The sequence below is a fragment of the Dama dama genome, chromosome 16 (genome assembly GCF_033118175.1).
Source record: "Dama dama isolate Ldn47 chromosome 16, ASM3311817v1, whole genome shotgun sequence".
Taxonomy (NCBI): Eukaryota; Metazoa; Chordata; class Mammalia; order Artiodactyla; family Cervidae; genus Dama; species Dama dama.
Window position 1 is genome coordinate 15,108,911 of NC_083696.1, and position 19,834 is coordinate 15,128,744.

At 41.1% G+C, this 19,834-nt stretch overlaps 1 protein-coding gene across 1 annotated transcript in view; it reads right to left on the reverse strand.

Annotated features, from left to right (window-relative positions):
- The window catches only part of RAD23B (RAD23 homolog B, nucleotide excision repair protein), a 43,391-nt gene extending 25,131 nt beyond the window's left edge, over nucleotides 1-18,260 (reverse strand). Inside the window, exons 1-2 of the mRNA XM_061163476.1 lie at nucleotides 17,819-18,260; nucleotides 1,219-1,300 (exon numbers count right to left, since the gene is read on the reverse strand). Coding sequence (XP_061019459.1) covers nucleotides 1,219-1,300; nucleotides 17,819-17,884 — 148 coding nt within the window. The 5' untranslated portion in view covers nucleotides 17,885-18,260. The remainder of the gene's footprint in view (nucleotides 1-1,218; nucleotides 1,301-17,818) is intronic.
- Nucleotides 18,261-19,834: the final 1,574 nt, after the last annotated feature.

The following is a 19,834-nucleotide window of genomic DNA, read 5'->3' on the forward strand; positions in this document are numbered from 1 at the left end:
ATGTGGCTAATATCCAAAGTACATAAAGAACTCAATAACAAAAAACCCAAACAATCTGTTTAAAAATTGGCAGATTAGATATAAATCAACATTTCTCCAAAGAGGATGTGGAAATGGTCAACAGACAGATGAAAAGATGCTCCACATCACTAAGCATCAGGGAAATGTAAATCAAAACAAGATACTACCTTGCATCTGTTAGAATAGCTTCATCAAGGAGACAAGAGGGGCCGGCGAGGTTATGGTGGAAAAAAAATCTTTATACACTGTTGGTGGGAATGTAAACTGGTACAACCACTATGGAGAATATGGAGGTTTCTTAAGAAATTAAAAATAGATCCATCATATGACCCACTGTGTGTATGAGTTATGTCTTTTTTATTTATTCATCCCTTGATGGCCACTTTGGATTGTTTCCATATCTTAGCTATTGTGAATAGTGCTGCTACAGACATGGGAGTGTGTACGTCTTGTCAAAATCCTGTTTTCACTTCTTTGGGTATATACAATATTATTCAACCACAAGAAAGACAGTAACTTCCTATCTGCAACAACATGAATGGACCTTGTGAACATTATGCTAAGCAAGATAAGTCAAGCACAGTATGATATCACTTATATGTGGAAATGTATGTGGAATTTGAAACTCTGAACTTTAAAAAAAAGGTTATTTTACCTTGGTGGTTACCAAGGGTTTGGGGCATGGGGGAGATAAGAGTGACAGTGTTTAAGAGTACAGACTTGTAATGAGTATTAAATAAGCCAGAGAGACCTAATGCACAGTATGATGAATACAGACAATAATACTGTTAATTCTGTAACGTGGTAAGTATCACTACCACAGCAATCAATTACAATATGTATCAGAGCTAACACTTTGTACACTTTACACTTAAACAATGTCACACGAAGTAATTCAATAAAATTTTTTACTTCAAAAAACAAAGCAAAACAAATACAGCCAGTTACACAACGCTTACAAAAGAAAAAACTAACATCACTGGATAGAGAAATACATAAAGCAAATGTGAAAAACAGAGGACTGAATATTAATAAAATAACATTCAAATGACTGTTCATTCTCGGCTTTTATCTCTACAATGTTTCTAACAGAATCCATTTGTATATGCTACAATCTTAAGATGGTGATTTCTAAAACTAAAAGAATGTCACAGTATACATGAAAATGGCATGTTAATTTCAGTACTTAATTCATACCTGCATAAATTAACTTCTGACCTGCTACAGGAAAGGCATCTTTACCCTTTTCGGATTCAATCTTCTCTTTCAGTGCTCTCACCTATGGGAAAAATTTTAAAATATTTGAAAAAAAAAATCTAAACAAAGGAAAATCCAGAATCTGAACAAATGATGCAATATAAAAATTTTATACATATTACTGATTCCAAGAACTTAAAAGATCATGTCTTCATAATATTATGTAAAAAAATTCTATTGATAACCCACACTATTAGATATGGTTAAGTATAAACTGTTTTACCATCTATTACACAGGCTTTTTTTCTTAAAAAGACTTTCTTAGTTGACTTTACAAATCTATTCAAAATAAATGTTTCAAAAGCAGAAACTATGATTCTCATTATAAAGTTTATGGGTTTATCTCCCACAGAGTAGGAAAGTAAAGAAAAGCTCTCTAATCTAAAAGGTTTAAGAAATAAAGTGGTCTTGTCTACAATGATAAAAAGTAAGTTAAATATGAAAGTCAAAAAGCAAAGTATTTACTTTGAAAGTGGCTAATGTTTCATTATAATCACTTGAGGGAGCTTTTATAAAGACCAATTAAAACATAATTTCTGAGTGTGGGTCTGGACATCAATATTTTGTAAAAGCTTTACAGCTGATTTCAAAATCTGGCCAAGGTTGAGAGCCACTGTTATTACTTAAATGATCTTGAACAAGTTGCTCAGTTTTTCTCAGCATCAGTCTCATCTATAAAGAGGAACTGGAACAGATGATCTTTATGGTTTTCGATCTCTAAAATTGTATGACAGGTTCATTATGAAGTACTCAGAAAACAAATGTAAACTATTTCTGAAGTAGGGTGGCACAGAAGTTAAAGAGAGAGAGAGAGAGAATAAAACTAAATTTCACTTAATGTCGAAGAATCAAGGGGGAAAATCTCATTTCTTTCAATTCCCAGAATACTTCTGAAAATTGTACAAGTTGATAGTTCTGAGCTTTATGTGGAAAATTGTCATGGATACAAAAGGGAGGGCTCCTCCCCAAATCACACTGTTACTATTAATGTAAGTAGTAGCTGAAATCCAAACCCAGATCTTCTGACTCCAAGCTTTAGAGCAGAGTATTTTGCAAATGTCACATAAATCACCCTTGCTATACTTATCATCTTCCTGAAGTGGGTCAGTAGCATCATTGCTATTCTGTTATTTCCCAAAGTGGAAATCCGTCACAAAAATCTCAACCAGTAAATATATATGATTACGAGAGGGAAAGTAGGACAAACAACAACAAAACACTCCTCCAATCATTTTATTACTAAATAACAGTGCTTCAAAGAAATCAAAACTGTGATTAACAAATATTAAGAAATAACAATGAGAACTCTATATACATTAATACCTATATGATGTAATCAAAAAAGTAATCACAGACTAACACTAAACATTTATTATTGAAGGAAAATTAACTAAGCATGTAATTCAAACAGAAATAACAAGAAACATACCAAACAGAAAATGCACATAAATTAAGAGAAATAGTAGAAAACGGTTCCTGTAGCAACAGAAAAATGGACAAATGACACAGCAGGCAAGTCACAATTATAGACCCAATAAAAAGAAAGCTCAACCTCATTAATAACCAGAAGCACAAATTTTACTTTCAGATTATCATTAATCCAGTAACGGTCACACTGGGAAAGACTGTCTTGAATAATTTTTGGTGTTAAGTGTGAAGAGAGGGATATACTTTCAGAATGAGAGTATCAAATAATATAATGTTTTGTGGACAATATGCCAAAATGTCTCAGTATTTTGGCAGAGGGTGTGTGGGAGTGTGTGTAGACTCAACCTGGCAATACCACTTTAGGTCATGCATCAAAGAACACAGGAGAACTAGACTTTGGAACCAGGTTCACTGACCCGTCCAAGCTTCTGGCATTATTCCTTTACCTCAACCCAACGATCTTCACTTCCAATCCATTTAAGCCATCTACTCACAGCCATTAGACAGCCCCAAAATGCTCTTCGAAATTATAATAGAAGTGCTAATCCCTTCCCATCAACTCTCTCAGTAACTGTTCACTACACCTGCTCTTGCATTTCATTACGACCTTGGTCCCATGAGCCTCTACTTTCATTCCAGCTCTGTTCAGCGTGGACAATAACGCCACTGCTTCTACGACTTCCTAACACACAGCTGTTTGTCTTCCTACTGCTCCTACCAGGCAAACCTCCACATATGACCAACACAACTGAATTTGTCAGCGCTCAAAATTTACTTCAACCACGCTGTGCTGTCATACTTTTCTACCTCACGTAGCTAACAAATCTCACCTTTAATACCTAACCAGCTACTTATCCACATTCACACTTTTCTTAATGTTACCGAAGAAAAGGAAAGACATCCCCAATCCTTCTGTTCCCCTGGTTAGCCCTCTCCCTCCCTCCTCCAAGAGGTTGTTGTTTCAAATCTGTACTCTCCTCTAAGTCTGATTCCCAACACGTGCCCCCTCCCCACAGATGATCACTTTCTACTTCATTCAAAACACAGACAACACCCCAGGAACTCACACTCTCAACTTGCCGCTTCCAAACTGACACATGGTTTTTCTGGCATCCAGATTGACCTAATCTCCGTATTCTTCGCTACTAAATGAAAGGTATCCCTCTCTTCAAATCTAATTCCTGTTGTCCCTCCAGTACCTTGCTAGATTCATTGTTTCCTATCTCCCCACCCACTTTTATTTTCAACCTCTCCCTCAAGGCCAGTTCATTTCCATTCACACTAAACAGACCTAATTCTCTATCATCTTAAAAACAACCCCCTCCCCCAATCTGTCTCCTGCTGGTTACACTCTCCTCCCCTTGTCTCAAGCAATTTTCAAAAAAGTTAACAACACATTGCTTTTACTTACCCACAACTGCATACTTATTACTCAAGAGTCCAATACAACGGGATAAACTGAAGCATGGACTTTGTTCTCATTTTGCTGCTTATTGTCGGCAGCGGCGCCACTCCTACAATGACAGGAAGGTGGCCCTCCCCAGTACCCCTGAGTTTAGCAGCATCAGCCCCCGACATGTCTTAATCCTTCTCTATAGTATTACCTGACCTCTCTGTCACAGCTGACAGTACTGACCCATTTCTCCCTTTCACACTGTCCTCCTTTGGATTCCGTAACACTAAACTCTTCCAGTGTTCCTCCTACCTCTACCCCCTCCATTTTGCAATCCCCTTCCTTGCCCAGACCTTTAAGTGTTCTCAAGGCTCTGCTTCTGACTGCATTTTCTTTGGCACACTCTTCCGGGATGATCCATCTCATCTACCTCTAGGTCTTGAGAAGGATTCAGATGTCACCTGTATCTCTAGCCCAGCTCTCCCCCTGACCTTCAGTTTTGCATATCCAACTCTACTAGAAACCTTCACCGGATATCCCATAGGCATTTCAACCAGAATGTATTTCTGAAGGATGGTTTCTAGACTACTTTCAGTCTTCTCTAACCCAATCAAGCTGAGCATCATTTTGAAATAGCTTATACAGAAAAGCCTTCTTTCCAGATGCTGTGAAGAAGGAAAAGGGAGCAACTCTTGCACATGGCTTCTCCAGGAAGCAGCAGCCAATGGAGTTACAACTCCTCTAACAGTCAACAAGAGAGTCCAAAATGCAGTACTTAAGTGCAACCTCAAAAACAACAGAGTGATCTCTGTTCATTTCCAAGGCAAACTATTCAGTATCACAGTAATCCAAGTCTATGACCCAGTCACTAATGCTGAAGAAGCAGAAGTGGAACGGTTCTATGAAGATCTACAAGGCCTTCTAGAACTAACACCAAAAAAGGTGTCCATTTCATCATAGGGGACTAGAAAGCAAAGTAGGAAATCAAGAGATACCCAGAGTAACAGGCAAGCTTGGCCGTGGAGTACAAAATGAAGCAGGGCAAAGGCTAACAGAGTTTTGCCCAGAGAATGCACTGGTCACAGCAAACACCTTCTTCCAACAACACAAGAGACAACTCTACACATGGACATCATCAGATGGTCAATGTCGAAACCAGATGGATTATATTCCTTGCAACTGAAGATGGAGAAGCTCTATACAGTCAGCAAAAAACAAGACCAAGAGCTGACTGTGGCTCAGATCATGAACTCCTTATTGCAAAATTCAGACTTAGATTGAAGAAAGTAGGGAAAACCACCAGACCGTTCAGGTATGACCTAAATCAATTCCCTTACTACTATACAGTGGAAGTGACAGATTCAAGGGATTAGATCTAACAGTGCCTGAAGAACTGTGGACAGAGGTTCGCAACATTGTACAGGAGGCTGGTTAAAATCATCCCCAAGAAAAAGAAATTCAAAAAGGCAAAATGCCTGAGGTGGCCTTACAAATAGCTGAGAAAAGAAGAGAAGCGAAAGGCAACGGAGAAAAGGAAAGATATATCCATCTGAATGCAGAGTCTAAAGAATAGCAAGGAGAGATAAGAAAGCCTTCCTCAGCGATCAATGAAAAGAAATAGAGGAGAGCACCAGAATGGGAGAGACTTGAGATCTCTTCAAGAAAATTAGAGATACCAAGGGAACATTTCATGCAAAGATGGGCTCAATAAAGGACAGAAACGGTATGGACCTAACAGAAGAGAAGATATTAAGAAGAGGTGGCAAGAATACACAGAAGAACTATACAAAAAAGTTCTTCACGACCCAGATAATCATGATGGTGTGATCACTCACCTAGACCCAGACATCCTGGAATGTGAAGTCAAGTAGGCCTTAGGAAGCATCACTATAACAAAGTCAGTGGAGATGATAGAATTCCAGCTGAGCTATTTCAAATCCTAAAAGATGATGCTGTGAAAGTTCTGCACTCAATACGCCAGGAAATTTGGAAAACTCAGCAGTGGCCACAGGACTGGAAAAGGGCAGTTTTCATGCCAATCCCAAAGAAAGGCAATGCCAAAGAATGTTCAAACTACCACACAATTGCACTCATCTCACACGCTAGCAAAGTTATGCTCAAAATTCTCCAAGCCAGGCTTCAACAGTACATGAACCGTGAACTTCCAGATGTTCAAGTTGGATTTAGAAAAGGCAGGGGAACCAGAGATCAAATTGCCAATATCCATTTGATCATAGAAAAAGCAAGAGAATTCCAAAAAAATATCTACTTCTGCTTCACTGACTACAATAAAGCCTTTGTCTGTGTGGATCACAACAAACTGTGGAAAATTCTTCAGGAGATGGGAATACCAGACCACCTTATCTGCCTCCTGAGAAATCTGTATGCAGGTCAAGAAGCAACAGTTAAAACTGGACATGGAACAACACACTGGTTCCAAATAAGAAAAGAAGTACAGCCAGGCTGTATATTGTCACTCTGCTTATTTAACTGATATGCAGAGTACATCGTGCAAAGTGTTGGGTTGGATGAAGCACAAGCTGGAATCAAGGTTGCCAGGAGAAATATCAATAACCTCAGATACACAGGCAACACCACTATTAAGGCAGAAAGCAAAGAAGAACTAAAGAGCCTCTTGATGAAAGTGAAAGAGGAAGAGTGAAAAAGCTGGCTTAAAAGTCAACATTCAAAAAACTAAGATCATGGCATCGGGTCCCATCACTTCATGGCAAATAGACGGGGAAACAATGGAAACAGTGACAGATTTTATTTTCTTGGGCTCCAAAATCACTGCAGATGGTGACTGTGGCCATGAAATTAACAGACACTTGCTCCTTGAAAGAAAAGCTATGATCAACCTAGACAGAATATTAAAAAGCAGAGACATTACTTTGCCAACAAAGGTCCATCTAGTCAAAGTTATGGTTTTTCCAATAATCATGTATGAATGTGAAAGTTGGACTATAAAGAAAGCTGAGTGCTGAAGAACTGATGCTTTTGAACTGTGGTGTTGGAGAAGACTCTTGAGAGTCCCCTGGACTGCAAGACGATCCAACCAGTTCATCCTAAAGGAAATCAGTCCTGAATATTCATTGAAAGGACTGATGCTGAAATTGAAGCTCCAATTCTTTGGCCACCTGATGCAAAGAACTCACTCACTGGGAAAGACCACAATGCTGGGAAAGACTGAAGGCAGGAGAAGGGGACGACATAGGATGAGATGGTTGGATGGCATCACCGACTGGATGGACATGAGTCTGAGCAAGCTCTGGGAGTTAGTGAAGGACAGAAAAGCCTGGCATGCTGCAGTCCATGGAGTCACAAAGAGTAGGACATGACTGAGCAACAGAACTGAACTGAACTGTGCTGAGCCACATGTCAATGCTTCCAATAAGTCATCTCAAAAGGATGGGCATAATACTAAGCACTACGATCAGAGTAAACAAGTTCCTCCTGGATGAAGCAGGAATATGGAACTATATTTTCATTTTGCTGTTTATTTTCCCCTAGATAAAGGATGGTAGTTTATCACTGATTAGAGACAGAATATGGTTAAGACTCAAGAAATCTATTTTTTTTCTAACCACATACTTCTCTTTTATGAAATCGTGCATTTTAAAAGAAAAACATAATCAACATCTTCCACTAAACATAGCTAACATCGCTTTTTTTATCCAAAAGGGAGACAATCATAATAGTTTACTGAAAAAGGCCAACACAAAAGCAGATCAGTTATCCTTTTCATCCCATTCTGTTCTGAGGAAGTTGTCTCTCACTTCTCCAATATTCCTTACATTAAATCCAGTGGTTCCAACTTATCATCTAACTACTTTCCAATGTGAACACTATATTGTATCCCATGACACTATCTTAGTTCAGGCCAACCACCATTAAAAGTAGTTATTTCCACGAATTTAAGTTGTATCCCATGACACTATCTTAGTTCAGGCCAACCACCATTAAAAGTAGTTATTTCCACGAATTTAAGTTGTATGCTTCAGATATAAAAGTAATGTCTTTTAAATCTTATCTCCATAGTAGTATGATGTTTTGCAAGTCAGTCTTCTTAAACATCACTTAGTTCATGGGTGCTACATACTTACCATGTGTCAGGCAGTGTACAAAGAGTCTCACAATATTTAATTCATTTACTCTATGTTAGATCTCTATTTAAATCCTGGCTGGTTATTCAGACAGACTTAGTATTTGAGAACAAATACTGTCGAGATTTGTGAACACTGATGCAGGCATTTTTGAGGCAATCTGCCATCCTTTGACCCCAAAATTCCACCTCTAAGAATCAGTACTAAAAGGATGTTCACAGAAATACTTCAAAGATACATGAACAAAATGTGTTCATGTGTAGTACACTACTTACTGTAATACCGCAAACAACCCTAAATATCCATCAATGGTGAAATGGTAAAATACATTATTGCTCATTCATACAGCTGTATAGTTACACAATACATTAAGAACAGTGACTAAAGAAATGCAGAGAATGCACATACATTAAAATGACTGGATGAAATATTTACAATTATCTTTAAGGGACAAAAGCAATGGATTTTAAAATACATAGTGTTGTTTTTATGTATTATACGCACACATTTTTCTGAAAAAAAGAAAAAAGAAAAAAAAAGCAGCATATACAGAATTCAGAAGTGGACTTAAGACCAGGGGCCTAAAGCCTTTTGCTTTTTATTTTATACATTTTACTTACTATAACAAGTCTCGATTGTTTTTAGTAATGAGGGGAAATTTAAGTAGTTTAAAAGAAAAAACATCTCATTGTACCCTCTTCCAACCATTACTAATATTACACAAGAATACACTGCAATTTATGAGATCTCACTAAAGCAGAAAATTCTGGATAGTAGTTCTAACACTATATAGCCTAGCAAATTAAAAAATTAGTAACAGCAAATAAGTTTTAGCCATTAACCATTATGTATGTGTTAGTAGCTTAGTCAAGTCTGACTCTTTGCAACCCCATGAACTGTAGCCTGCCAGGCTCCTCTGTCCATGGAATTCTCCAGGAAAGAATACTGGAATGGGTTGCCATTCCCTTCTCCAGGGTATCTTCCCAATCCAGGGATCGAACCTGGGTCTCCCACATTGCAGGCAGATTCTTTACTATCTGAGCCACCAGGGAAGCCCCCATTAGCAAAAGGAAACAGAGACCTAAAGCAAAATATGTTTACAAAAGGATTTCATACATTTACACTATGGGCAAAACTTTTTCATTTTTGGTTCCTTGGGCAGTATCCTTCCATTTGAGAAACTGGTGCAGGCACCAAAGAGTATTTCCTGAATCTTGCCCACAAAGCAGGTTTCAGGTAATTCTAAAAACAGAACTGATTATGAAGATGTCAGCTGACATTAATGCAACAGAAAAAATCTTCCCACTGGACCAAAGGAATGAAAAAATGTGGCACAATCATTTTTGTTTTTTTTTAACTGAAAAAATAATTCAGATTACAGTATTAACAAATGCGTGGATAACAGTAAACAAAGGCAGTAACCCTAATCTCAAATTAGGGTTATGATCTAAAAGTTACTATTTTAAGTATAATTTGAAATTCATAATCCATTCTCCCCCAACAGAAACTATGATAATTGGGCTCCTAAAGCCAAAGTACTGAAATTGTTAGTCACTGAGTTGTGTTCAACTCTGCAACAGAGAACTGTTGAATTGTAGCCCGCCAGGCTCCTCTGTCTGTCGAATTCTCCAGGCGAGAATACTGGAGTGGGCAGCCATTCCCTTCTCCAGGGGAATCTTCCCAACCTGGGGGATTGAATCTGGGTCTCCAGCATTGCAGGCAGACTCTTAACTGTCTGAGCCATCAGGGAAGCCCCTGGTAACCAACAGCAGCTACTAATTTCTTCTTCTTCTTTTTTTTTTTAAATAAAAAAGCCTATCTATTTATGCCAGTTTAATCTATTCTACAATATTATAAATACACTTCTAACAGTATGGTCTCATCAAGATCAAAACAGACACAGACTTTGAAGACAGTAAAGCAGAAACTCCCAAGTTACTTGTAAATTTTAAAGTTTCTATATAGGCAGAGAACGGATCTAATACACAACAAAAAAAGCCACCCACCTAATACAACCAGACCCATAAAGAACAAGACAGAGGGAGAGACAACAACTGTTATCCACCTGTTGAAGCTCAAGGACCTATTCATACATATTAATCATTTGTAGCTGCTCTACTTCCTCTGCTGGAATAGGTATATACAATGCTAAAGGGTTTATAAAGTTCATTTCACTAAAAATTCCATATACAAGAAATGTATTTATCCAAACTTACGAGGAACAGACACTGTGGTGTCCTTCAGCAGGATTCACTGTTCTATACCAAGTTTAAATTTATAACATTTCTTTCCAAAAGCAACAGAAATTTTATACATTATCTATGAAATAATCTTAATTTTCAAGCCTAAAATGGCAGAACACAGCTCTCAACACTGAAGTTGCTGACTTCATCAAGCTGAGAAAATAAGGATATCTCACAAAAACCATGGTCAAAAAGGACAGTGAAAACACTGATCACAATGAATGGAAAACTGATAAAAACAGGACTTGTTTTTTTAAAAAACTGTGTAAAATTTATGATTTCACAATTTACCCAGACTTTCAGATCCATGATCTCATCTGATTTTCACACCATCTCTATGAGGAAGGCAGATAAATTACTATTCCTCCCATTTCACCCATGAGAAAACAGATTTAAGCACTATATCACATTCAAAGACACCAAGCAACTACAAAGTGGGAAAAAGCTCTCCTCTATCTTAGGAACAGTATGATGTATTTGAAACAGCAAGATGTTTAAAAAAAAAAAAAAAATCTAGCAAACAGATTCAAGAGCTACTCTTAAGTTCTGCTGTAAGGAAGAGGGGGAAACGGGACAGTAGACAAATGTGGAGACAAGGGAGGGTTCTACTAAAACAAGGACAATGTTAAGATAACTCTAGAAATGGAAAAATCAATGATGAGGAAAAGGAGAACTGATGGAGTGGTGTCCTTTATAAATGGGTTTAGGAAGTTGTGGGAAAGTGGAGGAAGCAGCCTTAGATGGTACTATCCACAAAACATAGGTATCTCCACAACAGAGAGGCTGTCGGGTAGGGCGCTCTGCTGGGATCTTGGGTAAGTTCTGTCCTGACAGTTTCTATATTCTCAATAAAATCTCAAATCTAGGGTCATCAACTGAAAATAGAGTGGAGGTGGTATGAAATCTGCCTATGACACGGGAAAAATGAATTGACTAGTAAAATGTATGACTGGCAGCACGAAGGACTTGATGATGATTATCGTTCAGCAATTTGAGACAAGGAGCCTACGTGTTCAGCTTCTAGTAGCACAGGAGCAAGCACAGACTTCATCACATCTGGGGTTTTTCAAACAAGAACCACGGGGCCAGAGTGGGACCATGTTGTTAAGCACTGTCACTAAGCATACTGTGTATTACCTCAAATTCACATAACCTTCAAATTAATCCTGAGCAGTTAGTACTTCTGTGGCTATATTCTCAACCTTACTGATGAGGAAACAGGCACAAAACTGGGTGACTAGCCAAAGGTCACATCACATGGCAAGTGCTATGGCCAGGATTGAAACTTGGGCAGCCTGGCTCAAGAGACATGCTACACTTGACCCTTGCAAAGGAGTGATTATAACCACTGGCTCTATTTTAGCTGGGCAAAAGTGGAAGCAATAACATGGAGGGGGGGGAGCAGAGAAAAGCAGTACAGATCAAACAGATTCTAAGTCTCATAAAAACTGGAAACAGAGGAAAGTTAAAGTGAGGTACCAAAAACAGATCACTGTGGACAAGAGGAAGAGCTCCAGTTACCTGCTGTGATAAGAGCTAGTTACCACTCCTGGGTCTGAATAAATGAAGTAGAAGGAAAGATCACCAGATGGGCAATTAATGAATTGAGATCAGACTGTGGGCAAGACCATTCAAAGACAGTGAAACTACCAAGGCCATTGACTGTGACCCCAGACAGTTTACTCATCATGCTGGTCTCCAATTCTTTTTAAAACACATATTACATATTTTTCACAATTCTGGTTTATTTTTTTTAAAAACAATGCCTACCACAAGCTGTGACACTCAGAATTATTGCGATTGTTTTCACGTGTCTCCCATGCATTCCTCAATTCACTCAAATCTAACTTCTGGCCCCACCGCTTCAAGGAGACTACTCTCCCGGGTCACTTATGACCTCCAGGTTGCCAAAAACAAAAGTCATGTTCCTTGTTTTCATCTTAACTTTTTTGCAAGTAGCAGATACATTTGACCCTTTCCTTGTCTTTGAAACTTTTTTCTTCTCTTGGATTCTTCCTATTTCAAAGGTTGCTCCTTGACTGCCTGACCTCTTCACTATTCAGTCTTCGCATGGTACAGCACCCCAGGTTTCAGCCCTAAGCACCACTCCATTCCATTCTCACCAAGGTTCCTCAATTCTAGTAGCACACAAGGGGTAATTTAGGCACTTGGGATCGATTTCGTCAAGAACAGGCACTGAAAAAGGCTGAGGCAAGATGATCTCATCCATTTCCATGGACTGAGGTCAAACATACATGTGGCTTGTCATGTCTCTAACCCCAGCCAAACTTCCCTCTGGAATTGAAATTCATAGCAAATCTCCTTGTCATCTCCACCTGAATGTTTTAGTAGGCGTCTTAAATGTAAGTCTTTGAGTTCCCGCCCCAATCCCTAAACCTGCTCCTCTCCCATCCCTACATGTCTCGTCAAAGAACATGGTATTCACACAAGTTATACAACTAAAACCTACACTTAATCTTTGATTTCTCAACTTCTCCCACTCCAACTCTTCATCAGCTCTACCCTTCCAGCCATATCTCAAATCCTTCCAACTCTCTTTATATCTCTACTCTTACTTCCCTGGTCAAAGCTTCAACTCCCGAAACTGTTGTGCAAGCCTCACTGCTCTTCGTACTATCTGTTCTCCAGACAGCAAAGTAACCTTTCCAAATCATAAAAGAAATGTTCTTCTCTGCTCTACTTAAAAGCCCCCAAAGGCTTCCTATTTTACAATGAAAAGCTCCAGCTTATTACAAAGCCCTACAGGCCCTGGCCTCTTGCCTAACTCTAATCCCTCACCTCTCTTTCCCTTCACCTACCAGAACAACAAAACAGGCCTTTTTTGATTCCCAAAGCACACTCTTGAAAGTCTTTCCCTAAAGAAAACACTCTCCCCATCTCTGAGTGCTTATTATTCAGATCTCAGTTTAAATGTCACCTTATTTATAAAGGTCTTCTGTGACCAGTCAATTTAAAAGTAGCCACCTAGTCATGCACTATCACATTACCTCACCCTATTTCAATTCTCTACATAACTCTTGCCATTATCTGGTTTTGAAAACTTGTTTTTCAACTAATTTATCCCACTACAACGTATGCACCATAATAGCAGGACCTGACATTTTTAGTAAGTATTCAACCAACAGTAAATAAATTTACATGCAAAGATTGAGGGATCACTGACTTGGCAATTCACCAAAAAATGTATTTAGTTCATTCAAAAGATCTTTATCAAATTCTTGTTGCTGTTGTCTAGTCTCCAAGTCATATCCAACTCTTTGCAACCCAAAGGACTGTAGGCTCCTCTGTCTATGGGATTTCCCAAGCAAGGATACTGGAGGGGGTTGCCATTTCCTTCTCCAGGGGATCTTCCCGACCCAGGGATCGAACCCACATCAGCTGCATTGGCAGATGGATTCTCTACCACTGAACCACCTGGAAAGCTCCCTGAAATGCTTCCTGCATGCTAAGTACAGAAACAGCAAAGGTCTGATACAAGCCATTACCAGGTTTCCCAGGTACTTCCAGTATTTTGTTTTACCAAAATGCCAAGACACCTGTGATACAGTATTTTAATACGTTAACTACTTAAAGGTTTTAATAATCTAGAAAACTTCCATAATAAGGCACTAACTCCAGCACAACTCTATTATAATACAATTAGCCATGATGGAACAATGTGCTAAAAAATGATGGCTAGTAAATCTTATATACAAAACTAGTACTCAAGCAGTATTTTGTAGCACAAATGTATCACAAAGTGAGATAATTCTTTGCAGATTACTGTACAGAACATCAAATATACTGTCTAATCAAAACTACTGTACTTCAGCAACCGTCTTATCAAAAACTTCCAATGTATACACATAGCTTTGTTGTGACTTATGTAGTATTTTAGCGTGTGCATTTAATGTCTCACCTCAAACTTACTGTTGTTTTTTCCCCAGTTACTTTATAAGAGGAGATGAATTATTATTGTAATAATAAAAAGACTTCTGTAATGGTTAACACTAAAGGCAGTGCAAGATAATGGTCAAGTAAATGGTACAAAATGGCAATGTTAAGAAAGTTTCACTTTTTTTTTTTTTTTTAAAAGAAGGAGGGGAGGACTTTCAACATTCAAAAACTAAAGCAAATACAAACACCTTAAAAACAAATCCTCTTGCTTTTTCTACTGTGTCTGTCTCCTACGCTATAGCCACCGTCTGAGCTAAGACTATGTAAATATGCCTCCCCAAAAGACCCAGACTATGTCTCCATGTCCTTGCATTCCTCTGGTTCTGCCAGTCAAAGCTTACTGAACATTTACTTGTTCAGCAAGTGAATCACTCCCATGATTCCTCTTATCTCTCAGTCCTCTTTCGCTCATTTTTGCTCCTACTCCGCTCAAGCTCACAAGAGTTTCTACACCAGCCATTTCAAGTTACTTAACTAATTTAAGGTTCCTTAGTTACTTCTAGGTAAAAAATCAAACCTCTGAGTGGCTAGAGGTTTCAGAGACCAAAATCTGTTCATTTTATGTCAATCTCCCTAGAAGTCTCACTAAAATCCTATTTTTTCCCCTTTATTTTAGATTTATTTTCCTAATATCCTGGCTATCTAGTTTTCACAAACAGGATACTTACAGTCTGCCAATAATTATATAATTTTCATTGCTTCTTTTCTTACTGGAATGCTCTCAAATACAGTATTAAAAATAAACGTTAATTTTAAAATCACTATAAAGATGTAATTAAAATAGCTCTAAATATTCCCCCATTTCTGAAATTTAAGTCCATTAAAGTAAAAACCCACAAGTCATTTTAAAATAAATGTTTCAGAATATCCCGACTGAATGTTTTCATTTCTTGTCCCAGACTAACAATGTTAGGTTTTACATTTATATAAACAGCAACAAAAAACTGAAGAAGCAACTCTGTAACTAAGCTTTCTGAAAATCTACCTCCAGAAGTATATGTTTATACTTCATATAAATAAACTGGATAATAGCTAATTATCTAGACAAACACAAATAGCAACATAGCTAATTATCTATACAAACACAATATTGGCTCTAAGATAATGAATGCATAAAATGCCTCAAGAGCAATACAAATCTAGTAGAACATAAATATTTCAGTGGAGCTGTAGAAAGTCACTGCATATCTTCAATAAACCCAGAAATATAAAACAAAAACACAACACACACAAACCCACTCCAAACCTTTAGGCTTCAATAATTCTGGAACTAATTGTGAATACCAGAATAAAGTTCCTGCAGCACCAACATTACAAAAAACCAAAGTCAATAGATACTTTATGGAAAATTTTGGCTGAAAACATTAAACAGCTGCATTTTCACTTCCATCCTTTAACTTATAAGTACCCACTAAGCAGTAAAGGAATATTCAGGAAGAATTTGATTTGCCAGTTAATAGCAATCCACAGGTGTTGTCAATTTTGAGGACACTGAATTTCTCATCAAAACTTGGTATCTCTTGTACCTTTTAAGAATTTATCATGTAGCATGTTTACACATATAATTAAGTACCTTGAACTAAAATCATTTTGTGCCACAATTTCAAAAAGGTTGGGAACTACATTTTTAAATAATTCAAGACGTAGAAAACCTCCTCACTCTAAGGTACCCATTGATTAATAATTGATTCCATTTACTATTTAATCTTCACATCTTTGTAAAACAGGTACATGGCAAATTAACTTAGAGCCGCAAATGGGCGCTCACGTTTATTTAATTAACCAACACTAAGTAGTCATGTATGGATGTGAGAGTTGGACTATAAAGAAGGCTGAGCATCCAAGAATTGATGCTTTTGAACTGTGGTGCTGTGGTGTTGGAGAAGATTCTTGAGAGTCCCTTGGACTGCAAGGAGATCCAACCAGTCCATCCTAAAGGAAATCAGTCCTGAATATCAGTGGATGGACTGATGCTGAAGCTGAAACTCCAATACTTGGCCACCGGATGCGAAGAAGTGACTCATTGGAAAAGACCCTGATGCTAAGAAAGACTGAAGGCGGACGACAGAGGATAAGATGGTTGAATGGCATCACCACTCAATAGACATGAGTTTAAATGAGTAAGCTCCAGGAGTTGGTGATGGACAGGGAGGCCTGGCGTCCGGCGGTCCACAGGGTCGCAAAGAGTAGGACACGACTGAGCTGAATTGAAGGTCCCCGACCTCCACCAAAATTGAATCAATCATTTTGAAAAATACAGACGGGCAGAAAGTTGCTGCTGTAAATACAGCACTGTGACAACCTCAAAGGTGTGCAGACGCACACTTCCAGAACACAAGATGTAAGTTTACACTGAATGACAATTTTTAGATCTTGGCATAAAGTTGTACTGGTTTCAACACAGTGGCTTTTTGCGGTCACAAATACAGAGGATGACATGAGAATTTAACACGTGAAGTTTGAGTCGTTCAAGAGTTTACAGAAAAGATTCAGAGTTTTTATTTCTCCTCTGAAAAGTTATTATTTGGGGGTTGGGTGCAGACTTCCGACTCCTACAATTTCAAGGCTTCTAACACAGGGAACTCGCTAATCTGGAGTGAAGTTTGCGTCTGGATTTACTGGAAGGGCTTTAATGCAACAATCTTCACCACCAAAGAGGCCTCGAAGTGCAATCAACGTATGGGTGTGGGCTGGGTGGCGGCAGAACTGCTGCGAGACGATTCGAGATTTATGCAAATAAAAGGGTCACCAATTCTGCGGCGAAGAGGGCAAAAGAATGCATTTTCACCACCCCTCACACTCACACTCCGCGGCTGACAGAACCCGATACCATTTTATTTAAGGTTCATTATCTCTAGTTACCACCTCCAAGACCTCAGCGCCTAACCAGGTCCACGCAGGGACAGTGGCGACGCCTACCTCTCCCTCCCCAATCTGTGCACCCACACCCGGTAGCCCAGCTCGACCGCCCAGGCCACCCTGACGTCCCCTCCCCCTCTGGCCCCTCCGCCGAGAGCGCCCAGGCCGAGGCCTCCGGTGCCCCGCTAGCGCGTGCTTCACGCCATATGCTACCCGGGCTTCGGTGTCCGACCACTGCTTCCCCTCACTCCTGCCACAAAACTGCCACAAAGCCCGCAGCCCACCCTGAAGGTCCAGTGGGCCGCGCGCCGCCGGGTCCCTGGCCCTACCCGCGCCCGGAGCCCGCAGGCCTCATAAGCGCCCGGGTCCCTAGATCCCCCGCTCGCCATGCCCTCTCGGGTGCACCGCGGCTCTACCCGCTCGGGCTCCGCTCGAAGCTGAGGTCGGGGCCCCGCACGCGGTCCCGCCGCGCCACCCACCCCAGCCCAGGCCCTCCCGGCCCCTCGCGCGGACCGCCCCCGATCCGTGCCGGGCCCAGCGCGCTCCGCCGCACTCACCGTCTCGTCGGGGTCGATGTCGATCTTGAAGGTCTGCTGCTGGAGGGTCTTCAGGGTGACCAGCATGGTGCCGTCGCGCAGCTCCGCTGCCGGGCCTGCTCCGGGTGCTGGCCGCTGGGCGGGGTCTGTGGCCTGGCGGGGCCCCGGGGTCGCCCGCGCTCCTCGCGCACTCGGGAGGAAGGCGGTGGGGGTGGGGGCTTGTCACATTCGCCCTGCAGAGCGGCCTCTCCCCGAGTCCTGGCCCCCGGCCGCGCCGCTCCCTCCGCGACTGCGGCCTTCCTCGCGAGCTCGGGCCACCGTGCTTCCTCACGCGCCCGGTTACCAGCCACTGGGTCTGCAGGAAGCGCGAGGGGCTCTGCGAGAGGAGCACAGAATCCGCTAGCTCACCACAGGCTGGTGGCCGCCATCATCGTGACTCGCCGAGACGCGCCCTCCCCCCACCACCCTAAAAACCTGGGGGGGGATGGGGCCGTGCTGGCAGAGCGCGCAGGCGTAGGGTGCGGCGAGGCTGTGCGCAGGCGCAGCTAAGAACTCCGCCCCGGAATTGGGGCGGGGCGGATTGCCGCTCTGGAATGTCGGCCGTCTGGAAGGCGCGTGCGCAGGCGCAGTCAGTGGGCGTCGCGGGGGGTGGAGCTCAGGGCTTCCTCGTCGCGTCTGTTTCTGGGGCCTTCTCCCGCCCGCTGTCGCTCCGCCTGCGTGCAGACTCCGGTTGCCTGAGTTGCGCAATCCGTAGCCGGGGAAGCGCTACGTGGAGACAGGACAGAGTGGATGGCGATACTTGGAACTGGGGAGCTAGAGGGCGGTAGGTCGGGGCGAGGTTTAAGTGAAAGGGTCGTGGGCAACCAGAATAGTGGGCCGGCGCTTGCTGTGAGGCTGAACCCTTGTGCTGGGATTAATTTACCCTGAGAACACTGACTTCAGCGCCAGACCAAGTTAATGGACCTTGCGCCTAAATATAAGATCAAATTATATCACTTCCCCAGGCAGATCTGTCCAACGGCACCTCATCTCATGAGTAAAAGCCAAAGTTCCTAGAGCTGGGTACACAGCCCCTAACTCCCACATCCTATTCTTTCGGCTTGCACTAGACGTTGGTGGATGTTGAGCAAATGCTCTCACCTGAGAGTCTACCTTCACCCTTGCCGTTTCCGCTGCGAGTCCTCTGTTCCTCGATACGTGCGTGGCTCGCCATCTCACTTCCTTCAAATCCTTGCTCAGATGTCGCCTTCTCAGGGAGATCGACTCTGGATACCCGACTTAAAACAGCAACTTCCCTAGTTCCGTTACCCTGCTGTGTTTTCTATAGCACTTAGTTCAGTTCAATTCAGACGCTCAGTCGTGTCCGACTCTGCATCCCCATTGCCTGCAGCACGCCAGGCTTCCCTCTCCATCACCAACTAGCGGAGCTTACTAAAAGTCAGGTCTGTCGGGTCGGTGATGCCATCCAACCATCTCATCCTTTGACGTCCCCTTATATTAAGACATATTTATTGGGTTTATCATCTTTCTCCCTTCAGTAAATCACAGGCAAGCTGCACAAAGGCAAAGATTTTGTTGTGTTGTGTGATGCACCCCTAGCACGAAGAAACATGCCTGGAGTGTAATGCAGGCACAGTAAATATTTTTGGAATCCATGAATGTGCTCTTGGTTTCTCATCAGTAAAATGCGGATAATAATAGCACTCAACTTCATTGATTATTGGAGGGGGGTGTTGAATAGTGTATGTAAAATGTTTGTACCAGGAATGCACAGTTAGTTGCCCATAAGTAGATAGCTGTTTGTAGTATGCCCATTTCAACTAAGAAAACTGAAGTATAATGAGTAACGTACCTGGAGTCACCCACCTGCTAAGTGGCAGGTCCAGAATCTGAATCCAAGCAGAATGATTTCAAAGTCTATGCTCCTAGGTGCTTGGCTTTCCTCTCTCTTAATTACCTACTCTGCTGCACATTTAGGGGCTTCCCTGATAGCTCAGACGGTAAAGAATCCGCCCGCAATGCGGGAGACCAGGGTTC